Consider the following 22,202-nt stretch of genomic DNA (forward strand, 5'->3'; position numbering starts at 1 on the left):
CTGTGGATAAAAGAGGCTCTTAGGCACATGGATGAAAGAAAAATAGATGGTGATGAGATGGGAAGAGCTTGGATTTTTTGGGGGGAAGGCAAACATCAGGGGCTGAAGGGCCTGTACTGTGCTGAAGTGTTCTATGTTTATCAGTGCAGTTCCACAGATGGCAGGATCAACGAACATGAAGAGTTTGATATCACAAGAATGGTTGTTTTTACTTAGTATTCCACATTGATGCATGTTGTTGGACGTGTTTAAGATAGCAAATTGAGTGCCAATTACAGACCGAGACCGTTCTGATTGAAGGTGTGCAATTTCTCAGAATTGTCTGGTTTCACAGCTAATGTTGGCTGGCATTCTCCAGCACATTTTGTTCAAGTCCTGCACCAGCAACATTTTTCCAGCAAGTCTAATAGTCTCTGATTTATCACCAAACATCTCCTTGCCACATGCCTAGAGCTTACCTCAATTTCATATTTTACAGCATTTGACACTTAGTGTGCGCTGAAGTGAAAGGGATTGCCTGTTATGAGCTCTCGTACTTTCAATCCAATAAAATATGGAAAAAAAACCTTTCTTTCCAATAATATCTCTGCTGCTGGATTTGTGAATCAATCCTATGTCTGAATATTTACTGATATTTTTATATGGTTGCTGTGAAAGGCTTTTATGATATGATGCCAAAAAATTTCGACTGTTTCTGGGTTGAAACCCAGCACGTGCGTGCAAGTGCTCTTAAAGATCTAATGTCGGCATATCTCACATTGTGTGAAAGGCAAACCTAATTCATTCCCATCTTCTCCACTCAGGATTGGCCCCACATTTCGGCCTCAGGTGTAAAATCTAGCATTCAGCTCAGATAAAAATACACCTCCTCTTTTACTGATTTATGTGGACAAAACCTGATTGTGTGGTAAGATATGGCCAAGAGAGCCCAGGAACATGGAGAGTGGAGCTGCATAGAGGAAGCATTAATGCAAGTTGTGGTCTTCATCTCAAGATGATGGGGACCAGGTGAATAGCCACCGTATACACGCATGTAATAGTTGATACTATGTAATTTTGGTCTCGACCAGGGACGATCTCCTGCCCAAGCTCCCGACACCCCGAGTGCGACCTTTCGCCTAAGCCCAGACTATCCTCCCATCTGAGATCCCGACTCCCCAGCTGAGAACCTGCTCCCCAGTCGCCCACCTATCTAAGGTCCCGATGCCCCGACTGCGAACTCTCGCCTAAGCTCTGGCCGCATGCCCATCCAAGGTCCTGATGCCCTGAACGTGGACCCTTGTGCCGACTGCCCTCCCATCCAAGCTCCAGATGCCCTGTCCGCAAACCTTTCCTAGGCTCCAGCTGCCCACCCATCCAAAGTCTCGATGCCCTGAACGTGGACCCTCGCCTCGGCCCAAACCACCCACCCATCCAAGCTTTTTTGTCATATCCCTTTACGCTCTCAGTCTACGTGTTCACAGAATATGAACTGTCTGGACAGTCCCAGTCTTTGCTAGGTCTAGAATTCTGTTGTCGTCCATTAATTTCCAAGCCTCTGTCCTGGCCAGGATCCACCTGTTATTCTTGTCAAGTAGTGCAAGTTGCTGCAAATACTGCGTAGATTACAATGCAGATAAGAACAGTCAGAACTAATTCCAAATTCCTCCCATAAGCAAGATAATAATAAATTAATAAGTTCCCAGAAGAATATCCTGGATGAAGTTGATGAGAATTAATTAAACAGCTGTGGGGTGTGCTCAGCTTCCTGATTATGTTTACATTCAATAAAATCAATATTCTTTAGTTGGAAATTCTATTCCACTCTGGGAAGCAGGGTGGACATTTTGTGTAGTGTTCTACTGTAAAAAGTTTTGTGGGAGGATTGGAGAATGATTGGTGCAAAGCATTGACAGAATCTTTTGTGTTTTGCTCAAATCTGGTTCACATTGAAACTTGTGCAAGTCAAAGTTATTGTCAACTGATTGTACAAGTACATCCCGAGGAAACTGTGTTCTCTGGTCCTCGGTGCAAAACATGCAGACACACAACCAGACAGAACACACGTACTGACAAACAATCACACGTAGGACAAGCTTGATAGCTGTAAAAATAAATAAATATTGTTTTGTGAATATGAGGGTTTCGGAGGGTTAGTGTGAGCAGTTCCTTTGGTCGTTCAACATTCTCACTGCCTGTGGGAGGAAGCTGTTCCTCAGCCTGGTGGTGCTGGCTCTGATCCTCCTGGATCTCTTCCCCAATGGGAGCAGCTGAAAGATGCTGTGTGTGGGGTGGAAGGGGTCCTCAGTGATTTTGTGCGCCCTCTTCAGACAATGATCCCGGTCGATCACGTCGATGGGGGGAAGGAGACTCCAGTGATCCTCTCTGCCACCTTATGGTCCTGTGGATTGACCTCCATTCCATTTCCCTGCAGCAACCGTACCCCACTGTGATGCAGCTGACCAGGACGCTCTCGATCGAGCTCCTGTGGAAGGGTGATATAATGGTGGTGGGTAGCCTTTCCCGCTTCAGTCTTCTCAGGAAGTGCAGTCACTGTTGCACCTTCCTGACAAGGAGATGTTGAGTGTCCACAATAGGTCACTATTTAAGTGAACCCAAAGGAATTTGGTGCCTCCACTACAAAGTTGTTGATGTGTAGTGGAGGGTGGTCATTCCTGGTCCTCCTGAAGTCTACAATCATCTCCTTCATTTTGTCCACGTTGAGACTCAGGCTGTGACTCTCGCACCATTTCACAAGGTTTCCCACCTCTTCTCTGTCGTGCGACTCATCGTTGTTGCTGATGAGGCCGACGACTGGCGTGTCATCTGCAAACTTGATGACACTGTTAGAGCTGGATCTGGCGATGCAGTCGTGGGCCAGTGGTGTGAACACGAGTGGGTTGAGCACACAGGCCTGAGGTGTGCCAGTGCTCAATATTCTGCTACCAACCTGGACACTTTTCATTAGGAAGTCCAGGATCTAGTTACAGAGAGGGGTGTTGAGTCCCAGCAAGGACAGCTTCTCCAACAGCCTTTGGGGAATGATCGTATTAAACACCGAGCTGAAGTCAATGAACAGCAGCCTGGCGTATGAGGCATCATTCTTCAGGTGGGCCAGATCAGAGTGAAGAGACAAGACTAAAGCATCGTCTGTACAATGGTTTCTTCTGTAGGTAAATTGAAATGGATCCACTGTCTCTGGGAGGCATGATTTGATGCATTCCATCTCAGGCACTCAAAGCATTTCATAATGGTGGAGGTCAGTGCCTCAGTTCATTACTGCTGGGCAAAGTCATTCATTTGGATAGCTCTAACAAAGACCACGTCAGTGCCTGTGACCTTGAAACAGGATCTTTTCCAGCACTGAAATGTATGTCGTGCCATAAAGCTCAAAGTTACAATCCTAAAGGAATCCAAACTATTACACAAGAGATCTCCAGACTTGGCAGAGTTGGCTGTTGAAATGTTAACCTAGTTAACTTTCCCTATCCCTTTCCAGTAGATGCTGGCATGCTGGGGAATTATTTTGTTTAGTCCGTCAGGCCACCTGTACCCTGCCTGGTGTACAAGCCAGGATGGTGCTTTTTCTTTGCAGTTCATTGTCAGAAGGCACTAGGCAAGCCCATCCATTGAACCCATGGATAAATTTTACAGTTAAGCATTTTGGATAGTAATTAGGAGCAGGAAGGTTGGACCGTCTTACCTAGAAATGTGCAGCATATCTGTGCCAATTACAATGCCAATCTAAACCAACCCCATCTTCCTGCATGTGGCCCATATCCCTTCATTCCCTGCCTATTCACGTGCCTGTCTAAATGCTGGGTAAATGATGCTCTCGTGTCTTCCTATGTACCCTGTTAATGTCTCTAATTATTTTAAATGCTTCTACCAGCCTCTGATGTTGAGAAAAAAACAATGCAAACTGTCTAATCTCTCCTTCGAGTTAATATTCTTCAATCCTGTTCCTTTTTATTCTTCAGGGGCCTTAGCTTCCTGAAATTTAAACATGCTACCTTTTTCCTTTTTGACTAAACTTTCAATTTATTTTGCCACATCCAAGTTTCCCTGATCTTTCCATCCTTTCTTTCATGCTCACAGGAATAAGCTGGTCCTGAATTCTAAACAGATGGCCCTTAAAGGATTCCCATATGTCAGATACGGATATTCCCAAAATAGCTGCTGACAATCTACTTTCCCCAGTTCCTGCTTAATCCTGTTGTCAATAACCTCCTCTAATTTAACATTCACCTGAGGTCTCATCCTTATCTTAAAACATACAGAATAATGATCGTTGTTCCCTAAATGCTCCCCCTCCGGAACTTTGATCACCTGGCTAGACATTCTCCAGTATGAGGTCACGTACAGCCCTTTCCCTAATTGGTTGTTTCAAGAAACTGTCCTGGATGCACCGAGCAAATTCTGCCCCATCTCAGCCACAGCACTAAAAGAATTCCAGTCAATATTGGGGAAGTTGATGCCAGCTACTACAGCAAGCTGGCATCTTTCCATCATCGTCCTGAATATCTATTTATCTCCCGCTGGCTATTAGATGGCTGCAGTATTATCCCATTATGGTGATGGCACCCATCTTATTGGCGTTCTACCCATATCTCTGAGAGACCCCTCCAGTATGTCCTCTCTAAGGGCAGCTGCGACATTCTCCCTAACTCCTTGACATCCCACCTTCTTGCGTCTGAAATTCTGGAACATGGGGCTGCCAGTCTTGCCCCTCTTTCAACCATAATGGAGGCAGCATCATGGTACTGATACAGAATCTAAGTACATCTGCCTTACTTTAATCCTTACATTAAAATAAATGCACGTCAGACCATCATCTCTCCCAGTTTCATTAACCTGGTCCTGCCGTGCTTTCAACTAGATGTACTTGACTCAACATCCACCCTCTTCTCAATCTCACTGCTCACTACCTCCTGTTCAGACCCCCTCTGCCCTGCCACACTAGTTTAAATCCCACTGAGAAGCATGAGAAAACTTAGCGTCTATAGAAGGTAAAGATATATTACCAATGTTTCGACCCTGAGTCCTTCAAGGATGCTGTGAGACCGGTTGAGCTCCTCCAGCATTTCTGAGTGTCTTTACTACATTCACAGCGTCTGCAGACTTTTGTGTTCCCTTCTCTTGTACAGATCCTACCTGTGGAAGAAGAGATCACATTGATCCAGGTCTCTGAATCCCTCCCTTCCACACCAGTTCTTTAGCTACACTGTCAACTGCATTATCTTCCTAGATCTGCCTTGCTAACACAGGCAATAATCTGATCCTGTCTTCTCCAGGGATACTGAAACATTTGTAACCTGCTGCCACCTGAAAATATTTAAATTAAAGTTTTAAATGTAGACATACAGCACGGTAACAGGCCTTTCCAGCCCATGAGCCCATGCTGCCCAATGAACCTACAACCCCTGTATGTTTCTGAAAGATATCAGTAGACCCAGCTTGGATCAGACATTTCTGACTTGGCAGGAAACCCAGAACCAAGACGGGCCTCATTGTTTGCAGAGTGAAGAAAAATCACAATCCAGAGGAAACATTTCAGGAAATCAAGAAAGGATAACATCTGGCTTGACGACTGTGCTCATTATGACCAAATTACTCTCTAAAATTATTTACCTTGGGTTGGTAACATTAAGAATGGCAATTTGATTGTGTTAGAAGATGGCCAAACTAATGGGAGATGAATCGTTAGCATCTTCAGGAGAACGAGGAAGAAAATTAGGGGTACCGAATACAGCCTTACATTCCTTCTACTTCAAAAGTGAATCCCTAAGCAGTTGATATTGGGATTGAAGTCATTCCACTGCCGTCCCCGTCAGTGTTAAACACAGTAGAAACTAAACTACATTGAAAATTACATTTTAAGTAAGAGGTTGAAATGTCACATGCTCACCCCAGAACTAAGTTTAGTTCTGTTAAAGTTGCTGGTATTTCAAAAGGGCACTGTTGGTGAATATTCTTTGATGTGCATTTGCTTTAGAAAGCATGCACGGTTTATGCTGCAGCTGCAAGCAGAGTTCCTTAGAGTAAATCACTCACTCTAATATAAACTCGGAACTAAAAGGCCAGTCATGGGCAGTGTGCCTGCTATTCTCAAGTAGGGCTTTGTGATGGTGTTGGATCGCACTTCTATGGAATTGCTGCCCAACAACTAAATTTGGTCTTTTCGACGTTCTGTGAGAGAAGAAAATAATCTGGGAGGATCCTGAAGTTACTCAGGAAATAGTGAGTCATTCTGTAGGAGTCAACCATAAAACGGTGCTCAATACTCCTGCTCGACACAAACTGGCAAAAGCAGACTTGTGCCAAGTCATCAAGATATTTTCCATGTAAGAGAAAGAGGCCAGTTTTTCTGGCAACTTAGATTTTAGATATATTTTTGAGAAAATACACTCTTTATCTGCTTCTTTCCTCTGCCACCCACCTTATATTTTAAAACCATTCACCTCTTTCACCAACCACTCCATTTCTCATTTGCAATTTTCTACACACTCTTCACTCGTGCTGTCAGAGATTATAGGAAGCTTTCTCGTTCTCAAATAAGAGCACATTTCAATTCACGTAACTCCTTTCATAACATTGGACAACAATTTTTTTTCAAAAGGTTTGCTTGCTGAAAAAAGCAAATGAGAGACAACTTCAAGCTGAACACAAAGATAATTTCAGATTTACTCTATCACGTAGTAAGTTGGAGAAACATTAAATTAACTTTTATTGAATTTAGCATGTTTAATTACATCACGATGTTGACACATTATGTTGCTTCAATTGACCTAAAAATGTTTTGTTACTAATTTTCGTTTGTACTCAGCATTTGATGCCTCTCATGTCAGTGTCCAACAATAGTTGGCCCAGCACTGATGAATTCCATTTGGTCTGATACCACTTTTCCATGGTCGCAACATCGAGGTGAAACCTTTCACCATGTTCATCACTAACTGCACCAAGATCAGCATTTCTGCTATGGTTGCGTACACTCACTGTGCCATTGCCTGAAGAACATGTGCATCAACGGATGTTCAATCTATAGCAATGCACAGCATTTGTATATGGGAGCTGCTAGATTGGTGTTGATTGAGACATCAAATAATGTATTAACACATTAATGTATGGAATGCTTCAAATTCCATAGCCCTGACCAAGGAGAGCAGAGACTCTGGAATGTGGGTTGTCCTGGTAACGACAATCTGAATTGATGAATTTCTGATCATTTCTCTCTAGATTCATGTGGTTTACAGGAATGAGGGTTCTTGAAACTGCGGAAACACCTTAGGGTCTGTGTGATTGGTCCACAACATGATGCACCATGCAGATGGATGTTGCACAGCTTAATCCTGATGGAATAATGTTTGGTGCCAGGGCGGTAACTGTTCTGAGATTGGTCAATGTCAGATAGCATTGGAGAATTTAAACCCATCTCTTTGTATGTTCGCGGAGCTCCTTGATCCTCTGCGAAGGTGACGGATTTCTCACAGGCCTGTGAAACAAATAAAGGGGATCAGCTAATGAAAAATCTGAACTCTTCATTCTTCAGGAGAATGAAGAATGGGACCTCACCCAGAACCCAGATTGACAGAAATGTATGGATATGAAAGTAAGGGTGGGGACAGACCTTGAATGGTTTTCCTTTTGTAAATAATTTATTGAGAATAAAATCTATTTTTGGTTTTTAAAAAAAGTGGGAACCAAAGTCAGACAGGACATGAAATTCCTGAGTGTTAGAGTTCTCTCACTCAGGTGGGAGGAGTGGGGTACAGCATTACGACCAATGGAATATTAATGATCAAAGGATTCAACAGTGTTTCATGACCCAATCTCACTTTGATAAACTCAATAAGTTGAATCAAAACCTAATCCATGGGCAAAAAGAAACAATCCATGCTGAACGACCAAAGGAACTGATCACACTAACCATCTGAGACTCTCCTATTCATCAAACAATCTTTATTTGTAGAGATGGATACTTGTTTTGTATATGTACTGTTTGTACATGAGTTCTGTCTGGTTGTGTGTTCGCATGTTTTGCACCGAGGACCGGAGAACACTGTTTTGGCGTGTTGTACTTATACAATCAGATGACAATAAACCTGACTTGACAATTAGTCCTTTCAGGAGTACGTTCCAGTGAGGTGTCAGGGTGAAAATGAGTAAAAAGAGCTTTGCTCTCGCATTATTGTACTTTGTGTGCCTGACATGTCTATTTACTGCTCTTGTGCCTGGCCTGATGTTGACTGATATTACATCTTGCCATTTGTTACAGTATCTTTCTTTGGAGATGGTTACGTGGAAGTGAGAGAGCTCAGTTCATTTACATTCAGTCGACTCTCCATGAAATTCCTGACCAACAGACTTGATGGGATCCTCATTCTGGCTGCAGGCCGCAGTGATTACCTCCTGATGGAATTAAATGCTGGAGCACTGGAGGTATAGTATTTCACTGGGTAATCTGTATTTAAACCAACTGTGGTTCTCAAGATAATCTCACTTCAAGAAATATGCTGCAAAATATGCTTACATTATCCTTGTAGCCTACAAACCAATGGAATGCATGTTAAAATTTCCATTTTCTGGTAACCCATACTGAAGCAGGCAAGGCTACTGGCCACCATCATATCATCGTTCTATAGAGCTCCATTGGGAGTGTCCTGATCGGCTGCATCACAGTGTGATATGGGGTTGCTGCAGAGAAATAGATCGGAGGTCAATCCACAGGATCATAAGAATGGCAGAGAGGATCGCTGGAGTCTCCCTCACCGCTTCAACGTGATCTACTGGGATTGTTGTCTGAAGAGGGCACGCAAAATCATTGAGGACCCCTTCCACCCTGAACACAGCATCTTTCAGCTGCTCCCGTTGGGAAAGAGATTCAGGAGGATCAGAGCCAGCACCACCAGGCTGAGGAACAGTTTCTTCCCACGGGCAGTGAGAACGCTGAATGACCAAAGGAACTGTTAACACTAACCCTCGGAGACTGTCATATTCATGAAACAGTATTTATTTATTTGTATATATGAGTACTTGCCCTGTATATGTATTGTTTGTCTGTGTGTGTGTGTTATGTCTGGTTGTGTGTCTCTGGTTGCACCGAGGACCGGAGAACGATGTTTCGTTGGGTTGTACTTGTACAATCAGATGACCTTGACTTGTCTCTGTCATTTTCTCTCTCCTACCAGTCCAGTGAGGTTCTCTCTCTATTTGCTAAACACAATCTGCTGGAGGATTGTGTTTAGCTTCAAATTCTATAATCTGCAGTCTCCTGTGTGTGTCTCTCTTTCCTTTTGTTCACCTTTTCCATTCCACTCCTCTGTTACTGCGATTTGTCACTCTCCTCACCTGATTACATACTGGCCAAGGCCAATAGGTGTATGAGTGAACCATCATCTACAGGTTTCCCTCCAAATTGTACACCATCTAGAAGGAAATGTATCACCAGTCTTTAATTTTCATTGGATCAACAGTCTAAAATTTTCTTCCCAATGCCACAATGCCATAACAATCAGAGCAGTTCAAAAAGATGGCTCTTGACCACTATCTCGAGAGCATTTTGTCAGTGGCACCAACATCCTAAAAGAAAATAAATCATCTGTCCTTCCTTGAGCATTCTCCCACTCTCATCTCAATACCTTCACCGAGATGTGTAATGGGATTTGTAACAGGTGAGTTGAAAGGCTCATGGAAATATAGATGTGGATTGGCTGCATAGTACAAGAAATCATGGAACAAATACATATTGTTTATTCTCTGGGGTTTAATGTGACGACCTTTTATGGACTCCTTCCAAAACAAGTTAGTCACCAAAAATGATTTTCCCAAAACTCACCAAAAATTAAAGGAAATGTCAAGGCCTTCTCTATTTTCCCATGAAATCTATCTTCCATGTCATTTTTTTGAATATTTTATTTATGATTTTCCAAACTTAAACTCAGTTATCAACATTATTAATGTCAACGTTTACAGTATCAGCATGAACTACAATTTACAATGATCAATTCTACACAAGGTTTTCTGCAGAGTTCAAGCTCTTTTCATCCCCCTCCCTCCCCACCCTCAACATTTAACACTGAACTCACTACAGTTGCACACAACATTCACAACAAAGGTAAAGACTATATCAGGGGTTTATGGGTTTGTGGCCAGTGCTCAATCTGTTTTCTTCTCTTGTCTTTTCCTAATTGGGATGGATGGACCCTCCCCCATCCATCCCAATTAGGAAAATTGAGGGATAGACGGGGAAGGGGGGCGGCAAGGCGTGATGGTCCACACTATAATCGTGCTTGTATAGAATTTAAGTATGGTTTCCAAATTTTCAAACAAGTATTCTACTTTTTCCTTAAGTTGTAAATAATTTTCTCCAGGGGAACTCAGCTTTGTATTTCTGTGTTCCAGCGAGTAATGCTCAGGCAGGAGCGGATTTCTAGGCAACAGCTATGCACTTCCTGGTCATGTCAATGTGATCATTACGAATTGGATTTGGAAATTGGACAGGTTCATTCTAAGTCTGACATCCATTATGTTTCCCAACAGGAGCATCTCTAGGTTCTGTGGGAATTCTTTACCTATAAATTTTTTCTAGACTTGGCCTAGTTCCACCTGAAGGGTCTCACCTTGGTACATGTCCAAGTTGCGTGCACAAAGATTCCTGTCTCAATGCCACATCTAAAGTATTGGTCTGACAATTCTAGTTTAGATTTGTTCAATTTTTGAGGCATCAGGTTCAGCTGGTGTAGAAAGTTGTAGTGTCCCAGCCTGTAGTGCACATTAATAATTGCAGTCACGTTGATCCGACACAGGTCAGACGCACCGCTCATCAATCGTTATTCCTAGGTCCAACTCCAACCTCTGCCTTGATTTGTGAAGGCCTGGTTTAGGTCTTTCCATTTGGAGATTGGAGCAAGAAATACATGAACTTTGAATCAGGGTCTCTATGTTACTGGTAGAGTCATAGTTGGACCTAATTTGTCGTGTAGATAAGATCTTATCTGAAGGAAGCAGTGGAACGCCTTATTTGATAAATCATACTTGTGCCTGAGTTGTTCAAGTGACATTAGCTGCCTTCATTAACCCACCTGATGGCTTCATGACGTCAGGTGTCCAGGATCTTGTTACCATCAATGGTATTAATCTATTTGGAGCCAGGGGTGTTCTTGGAGACAGCCAATATTGGTTAATTTTATTCCAAATGAGGATCATTTGTTTTAGTATAGGGCTACCTCTTTTCCCAAATAACAATTTAGCGTTTCATTTATAAATAAAGACCTCTGCTACCTTCTCACCTCCCCCATGCAGATCAATTTGTGCCCAGGAGGGTGCATCTTCCCCCAAGAGTGAGGCGATGCATCTCGACTGGCCTACCCAATAGTATTTATTGAAGTCTGGCATTTGTCATCCACCCAGACTGTAATCCCAAGTCAATTTTTCCATAGAGACACTGGCTACCTTTCCATCCCATAAAAAATGTCCTTACTCATGAGAGAAAATTTTGGAAGAATCCCTGGGGGCAACGCCATGGAAGAGGTACTGAAGTCTCGGCAACACATTCATTTTAACACTAAGGTTATGGGCAGGGACATCCACCTGTTTAAAAGCTCCTCAATTCTCCCAAGCAAGGGGGTATAATTTAGTTTTTATAAATTATTTGTTATTGTCTATTCTGACTCCTAGATCTTTGATCCCATTTTGTGGCCATTTTACATAACTGTTTTCTTGATGTTGACTATAATCCCCCTTGGTAAGTGATATGGTTTAACTCTTGCCCCAATTAACCTTGTAGCTGTAAATCTCCCCATATTCCTCCAGAATAGAGTGCAGTTTGGACAACGAGTTTGCTGGGAATGTCAGATATTTCAACACATCATCAATAAATCCTTCTAAAACTCAGGTGAAAACTGGTCCTCCCTGGAAACGTGTTAGTCTGCTGTGAATTCAATGCTTTCCCTATCTCTTCTTCCATGAAGGGAAGATCTAGCCCTTCCTGTTCTTCTGGCTCTAAATTTGGTAACTCTAATTTAGACAATGATCTATTGGCTTTATTGGACCCCCCTGTCAATTCTGATTTACATATCCTCATAGAATTCACTGAAGGTCTCATTAATCTCTTTGGTTTATGCGAGATCCTGCCATTCCCAGTTTGTATCACAGTTCATAGTATTTTTTGTTTTGACCACATTATGGGCTTTTCCATACTATATGTTTGAAGCATCAGTTTTTTAAAAAAAATTGTTTGAGCCCTATAATGGTCCTTTGAATCCTACTTTTGGAAATCCTTTTCTAGATGAGTAATTTCCTGTTCTAATTTATCCACCTTTTTTCTACTGTTTTGGTTTATCCAATTATTTGACCTCTCAGATATGCTTTGAGGGTATCCCATAGGAGAATTTATCTATGGTAGAGTTGGCCTCGCAGAACATATCTATCTGTGCTCTTATAAAACTATGAAACTTTGGCTTCTTTAACAACAATATATTAAGACAACATTTGTGTACAGTTTCCTGGTTATCTGGCATTCCTATTGTTAACAACAGGGGTGAGTGATCTGAGAGAAATCTTGCTGTGTACTTGCCTTCATGATCCTACCCTCTACATGAGCTGAAGCGAGGAAAAAATCTTTTCTCGAGTGGGAGTCGTGTTGTTTTGAGTAGAAGGAATAATCCCTCTCCCTCAGATGTTTCTGCCTCTACACATCTATCAAGTTCAGCTCCCTCATACCATCAATGGTAGCTCTCGCTGCCTTTGTGTTTGTTATTTTCTTAGTCAACTTATCTAAGACAGGATCCAGACAAAAATTAAAATGTTCCCCAACCAAGATGTTCTCTTTTCCCTCTGCCAATCTTAGGAAAATGTCCTGCATGAACTTCTCATTATCAAAGTTGGGGGCGTGCACGTTTATTAAGGTCCAGGATTCTGAATATACCTGACAGTGCACCATTACAATTCTTCCTATTCTATCTATAATCACATTCTGCATTCTCACTGGAACACTCTTCCCAATCAGGATTGTCACCCCCTCCCCCTTGCCTTTAAGGTGAATGAAGAGGATATTATCTGACCCACCCATCCCCTTTGTAGTTTTTGGTGTTCCTGCACCGTTCAATGCATTTCTTGGAGAAAGGCCAAATCCGCTCCCTTTTTTATATGTGCCAAAACTCTTTTCCTCTTCACTCTCCCGTTCAAGCCATTAACATTAAAACTAACATACTTTATACTTTTAGCCATTGCCTCAGAGACACTCAGACCTGTGTTTTTCCCCCATATCTCCACCGCCCCAGATCCATCATTCGTCCAACCATTTTCTTTCAGCTGTCCACTCCAGCCCGCCTGGGAAAATAAAGCAAAAACATGGACCACGAACCCAAAAAGGACAAAAAAAAATTCAACCAAACAAAAAGAAAGCAAAAGTAACACTCATCATACTCCCTTCTCCTAACCCCCCTCATCCTTCCCCCCTGATGACTGCTTCTCCCATGATGTTGCCTTTTTCCTACATTACCCACCCTATGTGATGCATACCTCTCCTTGCCATCTTCCTCCCTTACCCCCACCCCAGAGCTATCCATTCCCTTTATCCCCTTCTCATTTAATTACATTTTTATAAACCCAGTATTTATCTGTATTTACACGAAAATGCTTAACATTCTACAGTCGTTATTTACATTAGTTTCCATTCTTACTCTAGCTCTTCTTTTCCCCCCCTCCCCACCACCGAGTAGAAGTAATTCCTCAGTAAACTGCTGTGCCTTTCCCAGCTCTGCCAAAAATTTCCTTCCTTCCCCCCCCCCCCCCACCTCAACCCAGGAATACCACTTTCAAGGTGGCTGCATATCTCAGGACGTACTCGTATCCTTTCTGCTTCACCATTCTTTTGACTGGCTCAAACTCTTTTCTGCGCTTTAAAAGCACTGCACTAATATCATGGTAAAAAATACCTTATACCTCTTTATTTCCAGTGGTCTCCCCCTCCTATTTGCAACAGCCATTGCCAATCCTAATTTTTTTTTCCCCCTGCCCTGGCAGCCTCACCAGATCCAGATGGGGTTTCTGCCCGGGGCTCAGTTCAGAATAGGTGACTGTGCCTTCTCCACCTTCACCATATCCCCCAATCTATCTTTACCCAGGATTTCAGCTTTGGAAGAAATCTGTAGGGTTTTTTCCCTTCAGTGTCTTCCTTCATCCCACTATTTTTGTTATTTCTGTGACTCTGTGGTTTTCTAGAGCATCCAATTTGTCCCAAATGCTTTCCCTCTTCCTTACCAGTGCATCCAGCTCCTTTTCTTCCTTATTAATTCTTTCCTCACTTTCTCCCATCCTGTCCTCAACTGTCATTCTACCCGTTTACCCGAAGATGGCTACCTGCATTTTATCTAATTTTTTTCCCCCATGTCCCGGGCTCTTTTAGTCACAGCTTGAAAGACCCTATCTTCCATGAGGCCCAGGGCCTCCAGTACATCTCTCAAGGAGGGTTCGGGGGAGTCCTTCCCCACCCCTCCCTCACTGGTAAGACTCTTCCAGACCTCATGGTATTGTCCTTCTGTGCTGCTGTTGCCACCCCTGTCGCTGTCATGGTCGCCCTCCTCGTCATTGCTCTTGTCACTCGTACATGTCACGTTCCCCCAATCCGAAGCTGTATCTCAACGGAATCACCACCTCCCAGTTTGACTCCTCTCCCATGTTTCCTGGCCTCTCCACCCCTTCGCCGCTGCTCCCAATGTCCATAGTGAAAGCATCACACTCAGTGTGAGAGTGCCAGACCCGACGCTCCTGCTGAGAGGGGGGGGGGATGGGGGGGCGCGGGTTCCGAATCACAGGGCTCTGCTGTCTGCTTGCCAGTCCGGGGCAGTGTCACCTCCTTGATCCTGGGTCTCCTGAATAGACTCCACAAGCTGCACAGCTCCACAACAGGCCTCAAAGTGGCCCTGCCACTTTCTTCACCACAAGGTACCTCAGCTTGGTCTCCTGGCTTCGGGGTTGATTCTTTACCGTTCTTATTTGTTGTTTTACTTTTTTTTTGTCATTTTTCTGTTCTTGATGACTTCTCACATCTCCAGTTGTTGTTTTTTTTTCCATGTTTATTTTCTTGTGTATCTGGGAGCTCTGGAGTTGTGCATCCTTAATGCATCCATTTAATTTGACCACTTTTGCCTCCCTTTCTGTGTATACACAAGTCCAGTTGGAATGAATTACTGATCCATCAGATGGAAACGAAACAATATTTATATAAATTGAACTATTTTTCCAGTGTCTATGATGTCCTCGTCCAGCTTAGACTAAATACAGTTGTTCCATATAGTTTATGTCAGTGCCATGGATCACACTGGGAGCACTGTGGTCCTGTATTCATTGATTGCTTGAGTCTGTAGCTGCAATGAAGCCAGCTGACTTTGTACCATAGAAGGTGGACAGCAGATTTAAACAAACCACCGACGTTTGTCAAGGCCAGGTTATGTCTTGGGAACAGGGGCAGAGTTTCCATCCTGACAACTGGTGAAAGATAGCTTTCACAAGGAATGATTTGTGCCAGGGGACCACCCTGGGGTGTAGGCCTGAAATGGTATGAGGAATGTTTTCAAAGCAACCAATGCAAGCTGATTGAATTACCGAGTAAACCAGTAATGGACAAAGAAGCATTGAAATAAACACACCAGCTTCTGATAGTAAGTCCTGTTTACGCTAAAGATTAGGAAACTTCGACAGGATTTTCCATTTATCACTGCACACTGAGTCTGGACATTCCAAATATTTTAGTGAGTACTTTTCTCATTTTAACATGAAATCTGGGTGGTAAAAAGTGTAATAAGGCAAGGATAACTGTGAGTGCAACCCCGAATAATTGGTGATCATCGGGATATGGGGATGTTTCCTGAGTTACTGCTGCTTTCTCCTTTCAAAGGAGATCACTTTTCCACCCTAATCCAGATTATTGGGTCAGATGGGGTTTTGATTAGAAAGAAGATGAATTGAGGTGTTGGATGTCCCCTGAACACCAATCTCTGAACCAGTCAGTCAGACCCTGCTCTGTTCCGTTGGTGTTTAGGGTGGGGAGCGTAAACCATCACCTTCACACTGTTGCATTCACTTTAAACAGCCTAACCACACAAGGAATTATATACATTTTATGTTCAACGTGACTTAAGACAGGAAAATGTAGTTCCATTATCCTGATTCCTGCTTTGGGTACATAAATGTTGCTGGAAAAAAATATCCCATGCGAAGTTATAATTGGAAAATGATCCATCACCAGTTAAACCATATACAGTGTGTGCAATGGGAATAATTAATAAAGAAATAATCATGGGGGGAGGGGGGTCAATTAATTAATAAATTTGACCAAAGCCATATAGTCTTTTCCTTTCAGTTAATGCAGAAAAGTTCCAGTAATTTGACACATTTGGATTTAAGTGGTGCTAAACAATCTGATTTTTCAAACATTAAATGTTATTCCTTATTAATTAACCCACATTTTAAAATTTACCTTTATTTTGATATGATATTATAAATTTCCCAGTAAACCTGGTAACTTTAACGGGGCTCCAGTAAGTTGAATGTGAGTGCAGGAACCAGGACACCAATATCCCTGAGCTTAAAGCCCTGCAAAATGTCATGGACGCAGCCCAGGTTATCACAGGTAAAACCTTCCCCACCATCGAGAACATCTACAGGGAACACTGCCGTCGGAGAGCAGCAGCCATCGTCAAGGATCCACACCACCCAGCACACACTCTTTTCTTGCTGCTGCCATCAGCAAAGAGGTATCGGTGCCATAAGACTCGCACCCCCAGGTTCAGGAACAGCTGCTCCCCCTCCACCATCAGACTCCTCAACAACAAACTCAATCAGGGACTCATTTAAGGACTTGTACTTTTGCACTTTATTGCTTTTTTCTCTCTGTGTTGCACAGTCAGTTTGTTTACATTTCTTTATTTGCTTACATGTGTATGTATCTTCTTGAGTACATTTTTTTTTGCATTGCCAATAAGTGGTAATTCTGCCTCCCACAGGAAAAAGAATCTCAGGGTTGTGTGTGATGTCATGTATGTATTCTGACAATAAATCTGAAATCTGGATTTTTGTTTTATTTTTCAGGTTAAATTGCAGCTTGGATCTGGAGAAGTGATATTACATTCTCAGAAGGGTCTAAAGCTTAATGATCTGGATTGGCATGATGTCTATCTTGTTCATGAGAACAAGGCGCTAATCTTGACTGTAGATGGACTCTTCACAACCACCGTGGAAGTGCCTGACTATTTTAATAAACTCGAAGTCAACTTTGGCTTGTATTTCGGTGGACCAGGAGAGACAAAGTTTACCAACTTATCAGAGACATCCACCCTGTTCAGAGGTTGTATTTCGAAGGCTGAGTTTAACAATTATGATATCTTATCCTCACTTGTCTCTCACCCTGAGTATAACATAGAGGATGGATGTAGCAATGTGATTGTGGCAGGGAACAAATATCCTGTCAACTTTCAAGGCCCAAGATCCTTTATTTCCTTTCCAATGTGGAGCACAAATGAAGAGAGAAGGTTTGAGTGTTTTGTTAAGACATTGATATTCCAGGCCCCTTTACTTTACCACGCTGGATGGCAGTCAAGTTTCATTGCCTTAGAAATCGCAGATGGTCATTTGCGTGTCTTAATTGATAATGGAACTGGGATTGTGGAACTGTCCAACTCTCACTTTGTGAGTGATGGAAAATGGCACAGTGTTAAACTGCTCATTAACATGAATTATGTACAGCTTATCGTAGATGATAAGTTATCCCAAAACCAACGAACTGACAGTAAGAAAGGATATTTGGATCTCCATGGGCATCTGTACATAGGTGGAATAGACAACAAAACTTCATCTGAATTAATTAAACGTGGTCTTTCCTTTGTGTTGGCGGAAAGAACAGTGTCCGGGTCGTTTGTTGGGTGCATTCGTGACATCCGAGTAAACTCAGAGCAGAAGAGCTTGGCCAATGCATTAGTCACCAGAGCTGTTGATACTGCTTGTGTGAATGATGAGGAAGCAAGGGAAGGTGAGAACACACCAGAAGGTGAGCTTCTACCTGTATCTATTCCAAGGGGAATTCTCAAGAACAATCCCAGATGCTTGATCACCAAAAATATCTCCAATGTCTTCAATAATTTTACAAGACTATTAGATCTGACACCACTAGCTGTAAAGGAAGCAGGAAGTTCCACTTTGGAGCTCAAACACATGCATCCCACTATTGATCTGCGCAGAAGTGGGATAAGACGTTCCCAAGTACTTTTTAAGATTACACAGGATGGCAGACATGGACATTTGGAACTCAATATTCCAGGTGCAAAAAATAGAAAAGCATTTACTTTGTTGGATGTGATCAGTCACCATGTTATATACCACCATGATGGATCTGAAGGGTTATTTGACCAGCTCATATTTGAAGTATCTGTTCATAGCAAACAAGAAATTCTGAAGTGTTTAAAGCAGGGTCATCAGTATATTTTAAATGTAACAATCACCCCAGTCAATGATCCACCAGAACTCACCTTCCCAAATGGGAATCTAATAATGATGCTTCAAAATACCTGGAAAACCCTTGGTCCAGATGTTATTCTACCCATAGATGCTGACCACATTTGTGCCGAATTAAAAATTATTGTTGTCAACAAAGAAGACAGAGGTTATGTTGAAGATGCACGACACCCCAGCCAGAGAATCGGGGAATTTTCATGTCAGGATCTTAGAGCAGGAAACATTCGCTATGTTCACAGTGGGGCAAAAGTGTCCCAATTGCTGCTTCAGGTCACTGATGGAGAAAGAACAAGTGATATCACCCCTTTGAGAATCGTGGCTTTGAAACCTGATCTGCGAATTAACACGAACACTGGTTTACTTCTTCCACAAGGCGGTGTGGGTCTAATCACCACTGGCAATCTGTCTGTGGAGACCAATTCTGCAATCAAGCAGGAGGTGGACATCTTGTATAGTATTACTGACCCATTACGTTATGGCGAGGTCCAGAAGCTTGACAATCGTGGAGAATGGAAACCAGTGAGGGCATTCCATCAGCGTGATATAGAATTGGGCCACCTTCGATATTTCAGCACAGACCCTGAGTTTCATAGGCAAGACATTACTGAGAAACTTGCGTTTTCAGTGACAATTGGACAAGAAATTCTTGAAGACAATATATTTTTTGTAAAAATAAAGAGTGCCCAAATAGCCCTGCTCAAAATATCTCCAAATGAGTTAAATAATGTTAGAAGAGGAAAGATTACACACAACGAACTTGAGGCTGCCATTGAAGGACATTCAATCCCCGCTGACCTGTTCAGGTACGTGATTCTAAAGTCTCCTGAGAAAGGAAAGTTACTGGTGGTGAATGAGGAACTAAGACCAGGTTCCACTTTCACCCAGGAGGACTTGCAGCATGTCGGGCTCACTTATGTGGCTACTGTTAGAAACACTGAAGAAACTCAGGACAGTTTCCAGTTTCAAGTTTTTGTGGGCGACCAACATTCCCCTGTTTATACTTACCCAATATTGATTGGCATTGACCCTGACGTACCAATCCTGATGAGTAAGGCATTGCTGGTAGTTGAAGGAGGCACACAAACCATCACCATGGATCAACTTTTCACCGTAGGTCAGAGTACCACTGATTTTGTGTATAACATAACGCAAGGTCCTCAGCATGGAAAAGTGATCACACAGCCAGACACCAAGGAAGCTGTCACAGTTTTTACTAATGATGACATTCTCCAAGAGCGATTGATGTACGTACATGATGATTCTGAAACCCTGCAAGATAAGATTGGTTTTGTTGTTGTGGAACATTTTAAAGCTCATGAACCTAAGGCAGACATGCTCCATGGAACATTGAACATTTACATCAAACCGATAAATGACCAGCCACCTGTTCGGGTGGTCAATAAGACATTTAACGTGACCCTAAATGGACAACACTTGCTGACCACAGCAGAACTTTGTTTTCACGACACAGACTCCGACGCTGATGACTCTCAGTTGGTTTACACTAAATGGGGGATCTCCAATGGTAATATTGTCTCTGCAGATGACACTGCTCATGAACTCTCCCGTTTCAGTCAGGAAGACATGGAGAAGAAGCGAGTATTATTTAAACATCACGGGGCTCACCAAGGACGATTCCAGCTGCAAGTGTCTGATGGTGTACATCAAACTGCAGCTGTGTTGGAGGTTCATGCTTTAGATTCTTACTTGAGAATAGTCAATGAGTCCACTTTCCTGGTTCAGCAAGGGCAGAAGGCAAATGTCCATGGCTATTTTCTAAATGTGGAGTCCAATCTGGACATCTGGAGTGAAGAAGAGATTGTATATCATGTAACCCTGCCCCCAAGACATGGAAAGCTTCTTGTGAACGGTGAACCAGATTTGATCTTCTCACAGAAAGATATAAACATTGGCCAAGTAATTTACCAGCATGACAACAGCCGACATTCCCGAGATTCCTTTAATTATCGGGTTGAAGTGAAAGATATTCAAGCAGAGGGAATTTTTCCCATTTTGATCTTTATGGAAAGTCATCAACACCCACCAGTCGTCGTCCACAATAAAAAAATTATCGTAGACCAGGAAGGAGCACAAAGCATCCTGAAGAAACAACTTCTTGTAAGTCTAAGCGTGCATGTTTAATTGTCATCAGTTTTGTCCTGACAGGACCCATTCACACTGAGTTGTCGTCCAATGGGACGGGCTACAGTGCAATCCTCTATCATGGCATTTTGTTTCTTTTTCATGCAACTCAGAATGTCAAGCCCTGAAACAAGCCCGAGGCCAAATTTGGAGAATTGTGTGCAGTTTTGGTCACCGAACTACAGGAAAGGTATCAATAAGATTGAAAGAGTGCAGAGAACATTTACTAGGATGTTGCCGGAACTTCAGGAACTGAGTTACAGGGAAAGGTTAAACAGATTAGGACTTTATTCCCTGGAGTGTAGAAGAATGAGGGGAGATTTGATGGAGGTAATTAAAATTATGAGGGGAATAGACTGAGTAAATGTTGGTCAGCTTTTTCCACTGAGGGTAGGTGAGATACAAACCAGAGGACATGGGTGAGGGGGAACATGAGGGGGGAACTTCTTCATACAGAGAATTGCCAGTTTAGTTGGTGAAAATGGGCTCAATTTTAACATTTAAGAAAAATTTGGACAGGTACATGGATGGGAGAGGTAAGGACTGGGTGCAGATCAGTGGGACAAGGCAGAATAATAGTTGGCACAGATTAGAAGGGCCAAAGGGCCTATTTTCTGTGCTGTAATGCTCTATGGTGTGTGGCAATAGGGATAATAAAAACACACAAATGCTGGAGGAACTCAACCGGTCTTGCAGTTTCCATAGGAGGTAAAGATCTATTACTAACATTTCGGGCCTGAGACCTTCTTCAGTATGAGTGAAAAACAGACTGGCGTCTGAATTAAAGAAATGGCAGGGGGCGGACTACAGACCAACAAACAAAAGGTGATAATTGGATATGGAGAAGGGGCCAGGAGAGAGGATAGGTGAGTATTGATGGGGGGGGGGGGGGGGGGGAGGAGGGTTGGCTCTGTGAGTGAAGAGCTGTGGGAAAAGAGACCGGGAAGAGCAGAGAGCATTGGAGAAAAGGAGACAGTTATGTTTTTATAGACTGCAATATTGGAAAAATTGCTGGAAAAATTGCTGCCCTTGTGGTCGTTCACACTGGGTGCCCTTTTAGACTACAAGTACCTGAATCCCACAATCCCGGAGGTTGGGCGTATAGTGGAGTGGATGACCATTAACAAATTTTTCTGGTATGATTTACACGGCAGGCTTCTTCCAAATGTTGTAGGGATCGTGAAGGATAAATCGCGGTGCAGGAATTGACTCCAAATTCCTACACATTCCTTTTTAGACTGTTCACCCATGTCGCGGCAAAATTCCTTGACCCTGCCATTACATGCCTGCAGACTATAAACAATACTCGTGAAAGTTGGAAGTAGAAGGGGTAACGGAAACTGGAGGTCAATATTAATGCCATTGGTTGAAGGGTGATCATACAGAATATGAGGTTCAATTTGTGGGTGCTCACATTTGTGGAGAAATCACATTTCTAATAACCACAGTTTGAAGAGTTGCTACAATATGCAATGCTCCTACAGTTGTTTCATTTGTCCACCATGCTGTGTCTGCTGAGAGAGCCTGAGCAGTCAGCACCTTCCTGCTGGCTGCTCTAATCCATTCTGAAA

At 42.7% G+C, this 22,202-nt stretch overlaps 1 protein-coding gene across 1 annotated transcript in view; it reads left to right on the forward strand.

Moving 5' to 3' along the window:
- LOC138745843 (chondroitin sulfate proteoglycan 4-like) overlaps positions 1–22,202 on the forward strand; it is a gene marked incomplete at its 5' end in the record, with an annotated part of 85,636 nt that overhangs the window by 20,436 nt on the left and 42,998 nt on the right. The window contains 2 exons of the mRNA XM_069903225.1: positions 8,255–8,418; positions 17,071–20,607. Coding sequence (XP_069759326.1) covers positions 8,255–8,418; positions 17,071–20,607 — 3,701 coding nt within the window. The remainder of the gene's footprint in view (positions 1–8,254; positions 8,419–17,070; positions 20,608–22,202) is intronic.

Source organism: Narcine bancroftii, chromosome 11 (assembly GCF_036971445.1).
Source record: "Narcine bancroftii isolate sNarBan1 chromosome 11, sNarBan1.hap1, whole genome shotgun sequence".
In the NCBI taxonomy this organism is placed as follows: domain Eukaryota; kingdom Metazoa; phylum Chordata; class Chondrichthyes; order Torpediniformes; family Narcinidae; genus Narcine; species Narcine bancroftii.